Source organism: Carya illinoinensis, chromosome 15 (genome assembly GCF_018687715.1).
Source record: "Carya illinoinensis cultivar Pawnee chromosome 15, C.illinoinensisPawnee_v1, whole genome shotgun sequence".
NCBI classification, from domain to species: domain Eukaryota; kingdom Viridiplantae; phylum Streptophyta; class Magnoliopsida; order Fagales; family Juglandaceae; genus Carya; species Carya illinoinensis.
Window position 1 is genome coordinate 31,028,848 of NC_056766.1, and position 12,899 is coordinate 31,041,746.

The following is a 12,899-nucleotide window of genomic DNA, read 5'->3' on the forward strand; positions in this document are numbered from 1 at the left end:
TTTGTTTCCATTAGAAATAAAACCACAAGATCTTCTCTCCTGACTAAGTCACAGAGAGCTCTAACTCCTCGTGGGTTCCCAAGCCCACGAGAGTTCCAGCTTATAGTTTTCATTGTTCTCGGCGGGGCTGCTAAACAGCCACCACCGTTGGGTTTAAATTGAGATCCTCACTTTCAACCATTACTCTCCTACCACGTTTTTGAATAGAAGAAGTCAGTTGATTAGAAGAAGCCTTCCTCTTACCTTTCACTTCTGATACCAGAGACACTCCAGAATATGCATGAGCTTCGTGACCCATTCTGACCCACTTTCTAATAGGCCTGCCCCTCTTTGATTTTGGTTGTGTTTCAATCATAGCCTCCTCTCCTATGGGCTGAAGCCCACATGTATTACTCATCATTTGTTCAGCCACTATATTAGTATCTTCATATGATGGATACTGACCCCTTTCCACTCTGTCATGCTTTGAGGAATCCTGCTGAGTTGGCATATTAGTTATAACACCTGGAGTTATCATAGCCATATTATGATCTGCTACATTATCTCCCATTAACTCCTCCTCCCGTAATTCATGCATAACAGAAACATCAAATAACTCATTCTCTTGTAACGTCTCCTTGTTCTCCTCTCTCTTCTCTGTCGATTCCATACCTCCCAGCTGGACACCAGTGGCCTGTCGTTCACTCCCTGATGAAACTTCTGGTGTAGACTTCCGATGAACTGAAGTCTGAGGTTCAGTACTTTCCTTCCCTCTGCGTTGCAATGATCCAGCACGTAACCAAGGCCCAAATGGTAATTGATCAGCAACCCGTGTCACTTGAGGGCTAGCAACCTCACAATCTTTCAGTTGATGGCCAAGTTTGCCACACCAGTAGCAAAAGTTTGGCAAGTGTTCATAGACAAAACGGATCCAGCATATGCCATACTGACCCAGATTGACTTTGACACCACGCATAAGGGGCTGTGATATATCCATCTTGACTCTAATTCTCATGAATTCTCCCCATGCAGCCTCGCCTTGTTCACCATCAACCTCCTCCACAGTGCCTATCTTGTTACCAATAAGGCATCCCACCTCCTCATCCATTGCATTTAACGGCATCTCATGTAATCGAATCCAGAAAGAAGCTTCTGAAATTCTAATTTTAGTTACCTGTCGATCACCTTCCAGTCGTTGCAACAGAACCAAGTTTCGATCAAATGACCAAGGTCCCTCACGAAGAACACGTTGCTTATCACGCTCGTCACCAAACTCCACCAGAATAAGCTTTGACCCCAAATCCTTAAAACTCACTTTATGAACGGGTTGCCACACTTTCCTCATCATGCTCTTGAGGGCCTCACGATTATAATACCGATCCGACAACAATGACATCACCAGACAACGTTCACCACGTAGAATATTTGGTTCCAAAACATTAGGATCCACATGAATCTCACTGCTCTCTTTCTCGGATAGAGACAAATGTTGGTATAAGGATTCAATCTCATCTGCCATTGAGACAGGAGACAAAAGAAAAAGAAAAGAAAAAAACCTGCACTGGGACAGGGGAGAGAACCTCTACGCAGAGAGGAAAATTTAACATTACACCATTGCAGTACTGTAATTTGGCATTTATTTTTTGATTTTTTCTGTGGTATATTCTGGTATTGAGTTTGAACTGAAAATTAGTATTCTGCTACTGACTGTAGGACGGACATCGAGTGCATTTGAATGAAAGAGACTTGACCAAGCTCGACAGAATTGTTGGTGAGCCGCTACAGCCAGGGGGCTATCTGAAACTGTTTTGAGTTGGGTCTTAAAGGTAACGAGAGCATCTGTCGCTGAAAATTTGTTTTTCAGCTCAATAATTCTCAAAACATAGATGGATGTGTTTATCTCTTTGTTCAATTAATGGAACCCTGCGTCTTGCTCTTGTCTTGCAATAGCTCTTCGATCTAATTGGTAACTAATTACATGCAATAAGGGTTGAAAGAAAGAATTAGTCCTCTTTATTACATTTTCCAAATCACTTTATTCTTTTTTGTCTTTGCCTTTATTCCTCCCCCCCACACTTAAAAGCAGCTCTCTCCAATTTTAGACCTTAATTTGTTTTTATCTACGTTGTCTCTTCCTTGAGTAATTCTCTACGACGTCTCTACTTTTCGTTTTAATTGTTACTTTTCTTTCACTTTGTCAGTTTAACATGACTATTAATGCCTGGGATCTATGTTATATAGAAGTTTCAGGGTATGATTGCTTGAAAAAACAGTAACAACTGGCTTGCAATGCATTTTAGCTTTTATAATTATGATCATGAATTCTAAGGCCCTTGCTTAGATATGTGCTTGAACTCTTGATTATTCTTTTTTTCTGTATGCATTGAGATTAATTGATTTTGATAGTTCCATCGACTTCTGCACTCTGAGTTTCTCTTTTAATATCTGTTTCTTGGCTCTAGTTGATGAATATTTATTCCATCAACTGATCTTTTATCTTACCGCTGGAACATAACGTGTGCACCCTGCAATAGTCCACAAGTCATAAACAGTTTGTACAATCTGAATTTTCGCCAGACCTTTTTCTTAAAGGAATCCATACATTACCCAATACCAGCTAGATACTTAGTTAGGAAAAGGAACATAAATGCTCTGCAATACAAACATTATTTCCCCGGTCTCAACTAACATTGTGTGAGCAATTTACGTTCCCAATTGATCATGGTTCATTTAATCACTCAATCAAGCTATTACCATTGGATAGGAGGTACTGCATACTCTATGTCTACCGTACAACAATCCAACATCACTCATTCCACTAACTCAGTATGTAATGGGTGAACCACTTGTAACATACCCACCAACGTTGTTTCACCTGTGGTTCTCAGATGTACTTGCTAGTATATCTATAAATATGCGATATGGACTTTATAGTAACATTCATTTAATCACATTTCCAAAATATATTCAACCTTCATTTTGCTCCACCAATCAATTAATTAGACCATTTACACTTATTCCTTTCACCGAGTTCACTTTTCAAATGTGACTTGATCAACGTTCTGAAAATTGACTGTCTCTAGTTATCTATTAAGTTCTACCATCATGTCTTTTTCTAGATGGATAAAAGTTGGATCAACGAGCCCGATAAACTTTTATCACCTGCATACATCATAGGGGTTAACAATTTTCTCACACAAACATGAAACCATGCAGGTGGAAGGGATCGCATTTGGTGTCCATGCCGTGCATGCCTTAATAATCTGTGACTGCCTATATTTGAGGGGGAAACTCATTTCTTTATCAAAGGGATCAATTCAAATTACACCCAGTAGATATTTCATAGGAAGGAGGAGACATTTAATGTCAGTGATGACGATATTGGTGATGAAGTTATACTAGAACACGATTACATCAATAACATGCAGCATATGTTGGATGACATCCAGCCAAGCACATTTGTTGATGTGCCCCAAGACAACACTCCCGAGCCAAATAGGCCACCAATACCTGAAGCTTCACTAGTGTGATCTTTTGGCCAGCTACTGGAGGATGCCCAACGTCCTCTTTTCGACGGATGTAGTATAATATTTTCAAAGCTCTCACTACATCTTTTGAACAACAATATTACATTTTTAATATTGTAAATTGACCATAAAATATTTATTGGTAAAGTGAACTCTTTTATATATGCATGTTCAATTTTTTTTATTGATAATTATTTTATTAGTAGTTGTTACTATATAGTTATAAATTCAGCATAAATAAAGATCGGCGCATTGCGCGAGTTATCGTCTTGTTCTAATGAAACAGAGGATAAGGCGAGAAATATAGAGAGAGTTGGGAGAGTAGGTGAAAGTTTGTGGCCTGCTGTGGGGAGAGAATCAGAGGAGAAGAAAAATCACGCGGAAAATACGGCGAAAGGCACGGAAGACCAATGAAAAACAAGATACCCGTGGGTCACGGCGTAAGAAATTGGAAACCAAAGAAGAGAATAAACAAGTGGTTCACGGGTGCTACATGTGGGGAAACAGCCTTACTATCAACATCTAGACTTTAGGTTCTTCTTTGACCCACATCCCTGTAACTGCACCCCTCTTGTGAAACATTTATCACACATACAGAGAAGATGACCATATCTTATTAAATAATTGTCAAGAAGTTTCATCTATCTTTCCTTTTAACATGTTTGATCCACTTATCTACAACAATCATAGATAAATATTAAATGTATTTAAGTGTAGATTATTAAATGAAAAATAATACATTTTATTAAATAATTTTACGGAAGTTACCAAAAAGTTTTATTGTCTTTTCAATTTTTAATTCATGATGCATGGAAAGTCACAAAAGTATATCACTTGGGAACACATTTTCCATATTTTATCCTATTGAATTGATCAAGTTAAGAACACATTTTCCCTTCATGTAAATTTACTGACAATTACAAACTCAAAGGATCATCCTAGTTCTCTCCTTTCTTTGATGCACATCTAATCTATAATTGCACCTCTCTTGTGAAACATTTATCACACATACAAAGAAGATGACCACATTTTATTAAATGACTTTACGGAAGTTACCAAGAAATTTTATTCTTGAGTGGGAAACAGCCTTTCTTTTTCTTTTTCCTTTTTTTCCAATTTTTAATTCTTGACACATGGAAAGTCACAAAAGTATATCACTTGGGAACACATTTAATTCCCATATTTTATCCGATCAAGTTAAGAACACATTTTCTCTTATAAATTTACCAGCAATTACAAACTCAAAGGAACATTTGAGATATTTATATATACAAATCTGAAAAAATTTGACAGCTTAACTAGTTCTGCCCATGCATCTTAATTTTGTTGAGATCATGAATGCATTCTTCTTATAGCTCAGGTTTTACTGAAAAAGTAAAAACGAATAAAACAAATGAAGAGTAGTGGTAGGGCCATTCACCAGCTAGCGCATATGAAAAGTAGTATCCCTCTGAATGGAATTGCAAACTTGGTGGGGGACCTATCATGATCATAAAATATTTAAATTACCAATTAATACTCTTTTATTACCCAACTTGAAGAAAAATAACTATATTTTAGTTTTACATTGATTTTAAGTGTTGAAATTTTTTATAAACTTATCATTCTATTATAAATAATAAAAGTAACTCACTTTCAAGAGCAAGATTGCAAACATGTTTACGTGGGGGTGAGGGGGACAGTACAGTACGTACAACTGTGGGGACTTATTTTCAATTTCATCCAGTGTGAACTTTAGACGTAATTACTGTTATTTTTTATTTTTTTAAATATTAAAAAAAAATCATAAAATATTATTTCTATAGAGACCAAAATTGATCGTCCAACATCTACCCCTAATTATTAAATGACACTTTACGAAAGTTCTCAAGAAGTTTCAGTCTTTCCTTGTAACACGCTTGACTCACTTGTCTTGGACAATCATATACGTCTTATTAAAATAAAGATTCTAAATACTTGCAAGCTGGGAGGTGCATATAAGAGTAGTGTTCATGTAAAGGAGAGACATGGGAGCTCATGTGGGAGCTCATGTGGGGGACTCGGACACCCCACATACGCGGTTTTGAACAACCCTTATTATTAATTTCTAGACTTTGGGTTCTTTATTATTTTCTTGAGTGGGAAACGGCATTTCTTTATTTTTCCAATTTTTAGTGCCTTTAGATTGGATACACGACTCATTATTCTCTGCCTTTCAAGTCAAAGCGCATAGAAAGTCACAAAAGTATATCACTAGGGAACACATTTTCAAAATATGAGGTCATGATTTTGGATGACAAAGAAGCCATTCAACTCTTTAGCTTGAATGCTTTCGTGGAATAAGAACCATTGAAGGATTATGTGCACCTGTCTAAATAAGTAACGAAATATGCTCATGGTAGTCTACTAGCTTTAATAGTGCTAGGTTTGGATTTAAAAGGTCAAAGTATACATAAATAAAAAAGTGCATGGGATAAAAAGTATAAAAATATTCCAAACAGTAATACTCAAAAAGTACTCTTAGTCAAGAAAATATTTGGCTAATGTCATGAAAATATTTGATAGCTGTGATTTGTTTCCAGTTGATTGCGTATTTTCAAGAGTATTTTTTTAACACTTTGCTTTATTTTATGAAACTCCTCTCTCTCTCACACGAAAAGATAGGCACCACAAAACATGAATAGATGGATAATTAGACTAACAGAAAAAGAAATTTAAATCCTTTAGTGGACGTTTTAGACAACCGACCCATAATGGCCAAAAAACACAGCCGCTTGGAGTTTGGACCATAAATGTACGTAAGCCTTAGCTCTCCAGACGACCAACCTCAATGTTGAAGATTTATAACGTCCTGATTTAACACATTTCGATCTCTCCACACTAATAATGTCGTTTGAAAATATGATCCAACGATTTTTAATTCAGAGTTTTATTACAAAAAAAAAAAAATCATTAGATTTATTTTCAATTTCATGCAGTGTGAACTTTCTTGAGTGGAAAACAGCCTTTATTTCTTTTTACAATTTTTAGTGCTTTTAGACTCATTATTCTCTGCTTTCACGTCAAAGCTAGCGCATGGAAAGTACTCACAAAAGTTTAGTATATCACCGGGGAACACATTTTCGATATTTTACCTTATAAATTTACCGGCAATTATAGACTCAAGGGAACATCCCCTGTTCTCTCCTTTCTTTGACCCACATTTGAGATATTTATATATATATATATATATATATATATATTTATATATATATATATATATATATAATCTAAAAAAAATTGACAACCTAACTAGTTCTGCCGATGCATCTTAATTCTTTTGAGAAAGCCCATGCCCCAAATCAAGTGTCCTTTAACAAAGAAACAAACGAAGTCTTTTACGTCGAGATCATGAATGCATTCTTCTTATGTATAGCTCTGTTATCATGTGTTTTTTATAGCTCAGGTTTTACTGAAAAAGTAAAAACGAATACAACAAATGAAAAGTATTGGTAGGGCCATTCACCAGCGCATATGAAATGTAGTAGATACAATCCACATTATCCCTTTGAATGGAGTGGTTGTTGGCAAGAATTTGCCGAGAAATTTCTAAAATTATTTATTTGCGATAAGTAATCAGAGGATCAGAAAAATAAGAAAAATCAGCCAACAAATCAGTGGCTGTGAGGAGAGAATCAGAGGAGAAGAAAAATCACGTGGAAGATACGGCGAAAGGCAAGGAAGAGCGATGAAAAACAAGATACGCGTGGGTCACGGCGTAAGAAATTGGAAACCCAAGAAGAGAAAATAATTAACAAGTGGGTCACGGGTGCTACATGTGGGTCAAGTTGAGAACACATTTTCCCTTATAAATTTACCGAGAATTACAAGCTCAAAGGAACATCCCAGTTCTCTCATTTCTTTGATCCACATCTCTATAATTGCACTTCTCTTGTGAAGCATTTATCAAACATACAGAGAAGACGACCATTTCTTCCATGGCCTTACAAGGGGCTTTTTCCTCTCTCCAGTCCTCTTCTTCTTCTATTCATTCATGGACTCACGACGTATTCTTGAGCTTTCGAGGTGAAGATGTTCGCCAAAAATTTATTTCTCATCTACACCATGCTTTGAATAAAAGGGGAATCAACACTTTCATAGACGATGAGCTCAAGAGAGGAGAGGAAATTTCGCAGGCACTTTTTCAAACTATCGAAGGGTCAATGATTTCTATCATTGTACTATCTAAAAATTATGCAGAATCTAAATAGTGCTTGAATGAATTATTGAAGATCCTTGAGTGTATGGAAACTGTAAAACAAATTGTTCTACCTGTATTTTACGACGTAGATCCATCAGATGTAAAACATCAACAAGGAAGTTTTGGAGAAGGATTCGCTAAACTTAAAGACAGGTTCGAGAGCAATGAAGAAGTGTTGAAGTGGAAGGCAGCTTTAGAAAAGCTAGCCAATATGTCGGGGGTTGAATTAAAGAATTACAGGTACTTCTGATTTCTTTGAATATATATGTATATATACACACATATAATATATATATATATATATATATGTGTGTGTGTGTGTGTGTGTGTGATGTTAAAGCGAACTTTATGAAGAAAACTTGGACAATTTTGGCATTGATAAAGATATGGTACAAGCGCATTAATTTCACCTTATTTAAGAAACTGATAACATGAAAAATACAAATTTAAATCTAGGAATAAACAACTAAATGAAGTGGAAAAAAATAATTAAGAAAAAAGATGGGGATTTTTTTTTATTTCTTATGAGGTGAAATCATACCTTCATAAGAAAAATAAAACAACTTTAAATAAGCACTGCTTTTTAGTTGCAATTTGTTTCTAGATATAAAGATTCATAAATACTGATCTTCAATTATAAGTTTTAGATTTATGGGAGATCCGAGAATGGACAAAAAAAAATATTTAAAAAGTTTGTTTATACACACGAGAATGAAAATGTAAGTCTAACAAGGGCACGAGAAATGTAAAAATTAATATATAAACATTCAGATTAAGGAAGGAGAAAGGCTACCCTTTGACATCGTAATCTACTGCTATCAATTTGTTATGAATAAAAAAAAAAGGGAAAACCATATATTATATTATTATTATTATTATTATTATTCATGTGTCATTTACTGTGAAAAGTACACTTACTAGTTAATTTATCTTCTCTGTTATTTGATAGGAAAGAGTCAGGATTTATTGAGGAAATCATTCAATGGGTCGACTCAATAATAGTAAACCAAACACCTCTAAGCGTTGCCAAGTATCCAGTTGGGATAGAGTGTCGTAAGCGAGACATTTATCAGCATTTAAGTATTGAAAGGAATGATATTATACGTATTGTGGGGATATTTGGTATCGGTGGAATTGGTAAGACGACTATTTCAAAAGATATCTATAACCAGATTTACTCTCAATTTGAAGGAAGTTGTTTCTTGAAAAACGTTAGAGAAAATTCAAAACAAGTAGGAGGTCTGATGAAGCTGCAAGAAATACTTCTTTTCGAGATCTTAGGGAAAAAACTAGATATTTATGATGCTGATAGAGGAATGAATGTGATTAAGCACAGACTTTGCTCTAAAAGGGTTCTACTAATTCTTGATGATGTGGATGAGTTGGTCCAAATTGAAAAATTAGTTGGAGATCGCAATTGGTTTGGTTTGGGAAGTAGAATTATCATAACAACGAGAAATCAACGTTTACTAGATAAAGCTAAAGTTGATTCAAAACATGAGGTGATGATTTTGGATGACAGTGAAGCTCTTCAACTCTTTAGCTTGCATGCTGTTTGGAAAGATGAACCACTTGATGAGTATGTGGAACTCTCTAAACAAGTACTACAATATGCTAAGGGCCTTCCATTGGCTTTAGTAGTGCTAGGTTCAGATCTAAAGGGTAAAAGTACACATCAATGGAAGAGTGCATTGGATAAGTATAAAAATATTCCCAATAGAAATATTCAAGAAGTACTTTTTGTGAGTTATGAAGGATTAGATAATAATGAGAAGGAAATGTTCATTGATATTGCATTTTTCTTCAATGGAGAACCTTTGGCTGATATCAAGAAAATATTTGACAGTTGTGGTTTTTTTCCGGATGATGGTATCGACAGGCTTAAAGACAAGTGTCTTATTACTATTGAAAATGGATATGTTCGGATGCATGACTTGCTACAAGATATGGGTCGAGAAATTGTTCGTCTAGAATCACCCAACGAACCTGGTCAACATAGTAGATTGTTTTTTCATGAAGATGTCCGGCATGTGTTGGAAGAAAGCATGGTAAGAGTAAGAATAAAAATATTTAGCTTCCCATTTATTTCCATTTTTAATAGATTTTGTTTAACCAAGATCATTATGCAGTAATTTTGCTAACAATTCCCTGCATTCGCTTACATACCAGGGCACAAACAAAGTTGCAGGCATGATAATAGAAATGCCCAAAGGCAAGGAGGTGATAAGGTTGAGTCGCAAAGCATTTGTACGGATGAAAAAACTTAGGGTGCTTATCATTCGTAATGCAAGTTTTTCAAGTGGACCTAATCATCTCTCCAATGAATTAAGAGTACTTGATTGGTTTGAATATCCGCTACAATCTTTGCTACCCAATTTCCATGGAAATAAACTCATTATCTTTAAAATGCGTCGTAGCTTCATCAGGGAGTTAAGCTTCATCATGTTTAAGGTATCTACAATTATAATCTCCAATAACTTTGTTTCTTTAATCTATGTTCTAAACTCCTTTCAATTTTTTTTTTTTAACAGAATATGACAATTATGGATTTCAGTGAATGCCATTTCTTAACAAAAGTTCCAAATGTTTCATGCATCCTAAATTTGGAGAAATTGATTGCCACAAATTGTAAAAATTTGGTTGAGGTACATGATTCCGTCGGATCCCTGGAGTATCTTTGTCAATTGTGTTTTTTCGGATGCTCTAACCTCAGAATTCTTCCAGCAAGCCTCAAGTTGAAATCTTTACGCTCCCTTGATCTTAGTGATTGCTCAAGCCTTCGTAGCTTTCCTGAAATTTGTTGTGAAATGAAATCTTTAACTAAATTAATTCTATCGGGCACTACAGTGAAAGAACTACCATTGTCAATTTGGAATCTTACTAGACTTGATGAATTACGACTAGATGTGTGCAAAAACCTTAAGCGTCTCCCAATTAACATTTTTCATCGGTTGGAACATTTACAAAGTCTTGGAATAATTGGTGATTGTACAAATCTAGTAAAGACGTTGGGGTCTACAACAATGGAAGACGAGATTTCATCAAATCAAGAACAACTCCAGGGATGGGTGCCTCCAACGAATTCAAGCAATGGAAGCAGTGCAGTACAAGTGTTGAATCAATCAAATTTCTTTCCAATATCGAGTTTGTATTCCATGTTTAATTCTAGGGACACATTGACTCAGTTAAATCTATCGGAAACTGAAATTGTTAGCCTTCCCACATGGATAAGAGGATTTGTTGCACTTCGAGAGCTCTACTTGTGCTATTGCGTGAATCTTGAAGAAATCTTAGAGCTTCCACCAAATATAGAATTGGTAGATGCTATGGGATGTTGGTCGTTAAAAAGATTTCCAGAAGTATCAAGAATAATGGAATTCAATGGAAGCCACATCAGATCGCTACATTATATTTGCTTGCATGGCTGCGACAAAATGCATGAGAATATTTGGAATTTTAGAGGGACAGAACGATTACTGTGGAAGGTATGTATGTGTCTCAACCTCTCTCTCTCTCTCTCTCTCTCTCTCTCTCTCTCAATAATATATAGGATGCATGACTTTAAAATAAATGATGATGATGATATTGTTTTAACAGGGACATTATAATGCCACTATGTCATCGGAAAATGAGGTTGCTAAGAGAGGGGATGATGATGTCCAATTGAAAGGAAATGAAGAATGGGTAATAAATATTGAGGGGCCACACTTTTTGGAGCATATAAGAGGAATTGCAATTGCTCTCGTTACATTTTTTAAAGAAGATCTTAGGCATGATAATTTTGATCCTGATGTTGAGATAACCGGTATCAGCTCAAATTGTGTATGCCGTATTGATAGTGAAGAACGTCTATTTTTGTCTAATGAACTTCCAGCTTCTTCTGATATCATACCCAATGAACCGGATTATATTGTACACTATGACCAATATCGAGTATGGATGTGGTACTCTGATTTAGAATCATTTGAGGTAAAGGTTTTGGACAATTTGAGGGTTCAACTTCGTATTCTTTCCAATCCTAGGGATCCTCTTTGGGTACGTGTTTGGTCACGGTATTCTATAAGGTGGGGAGCCAATGTTGTATACAAGCATGAAAGCAGAGCACATAAAAGAAGAAAAATGGATTGAATTAAATGATAACCCAAGTGGAATTTTAGGTGAGATTTTCGTTTGTTCTCTCTAGTCTTTAATTAGAATAAGTTGATTTGGTATTTGCCATTCATTTATAAGCTTAATGATTTTACCGCTCATTTATTTTTGGATTTTCAAGAATGGATAAACTTGTCTTTTATTTTCTAAAATGATCATTTTTAAGAATGCCAAGTCGATGCTAATCATTTATGAGAATTTAGTGGTAACCATTAAAAGCTCAAATCGTGTATGCCAACTCGATTCTAATCAAGGGATATATTTGTCTAATTGTCAGGTAATGAATAAATGATTTAGAATCATTTGAGCTAAAGGTATCTTCAACTTCCCGGTGATAGTGCACTTTTGCGGATGCCATATTATAGGAGTTGGGGAGCCAATATTGTATACAAGCATGAAAGCAGAGCACATAAAAGAAGAAAATTGGATTGAATTAAATGATATGCCAAGTGGCCTTTTGCTACTATTTCTTTGGAATTTCAAGTGAGATTTTCCTTTCATTTTTGTTACGGACCCAAATGTGACTTATTTTGAGATAGTCAATCTCCAGAAAATGATGAAGAAAAGAGAGAAGAATGAAGAGGAGAATTGATTCTGAATTAAGTTCTTGATATCCTTTCCGTTGTTTCCCTTCCTTTTATAGACTTTCATCTCCTCCCTCTGTAACGGCCTTAACGGCCTTTGTACATAAAAGAAACACAAAACGTTGCGTATCAAAAGACTCTACAATTATTACATTTCTGAATACAACAAACGACGCCGTTCTATTAAACTAAACGACACCACTTCACGTCCACTTCATTCTCTTCAAAACGCAGCACTTCATTTGCTAACAGATTTAACTGTCACTTCTCCTCCCCGTGCTACAACAATTCCCAACATCTTCCCTGCAACTCCTTTGCAGATTCTCTGAGTTTAGCCCGTAACATACCCTCCCCGTTTATAACACCTTGCCCACAAGGTGAGGGAATGCCTCTCTTAATTTCCAGTATGGTTCCCAAGTTGCCTCTTCTGCTGTCATTCCT

At 35.7% G+C, this 12,899-nt stretch overlaps 1 protein-coding gene across 2 annotated transcripts; it reads left to right on the forward strand.

Moving 5' to 3' along the window:
- Nucleotides 1–7,363: 7,363 nt before the first annotated feature.
- On the forward strand, nt 7,364–12,687 carry LOC122297759 (disease resistance protein Roq1-like). Of its 2 annotated transcripts, XM_043107922.1 has the most exons (6): nt 7,364–7,965; nt 8,675–9,773; nt 9,895–10,176; nt 10,257–11,210; nt 11,323–11,882; nt 12,152–12,687. In XM_043107922.1, exons 1-5 carry the CDS (start codon nt 7,769–7,771, stop codon nt 11,851–11,853), a joined length of 3,063 nt encoding a protein of 1,020 aa, XP_042963856.1. In that variant the 5' UTR covers nt 7,364–7,768; the 3' UTR covers nt 11,854–11,882; nt 12,152–12,687. The 2 variants fall into 2 exon arrangements, with proteins under 2 accessions (XP_042963856.1, XP_042963857.1); XM_043107923.1 differs by lacking the exon at nt 12,152–12,687 and having other exon boundaries at nt 11,323–11,888.
- The last annotated feature ends 212 nt before the right edge of the window (nt 12,688–12,899 follow it).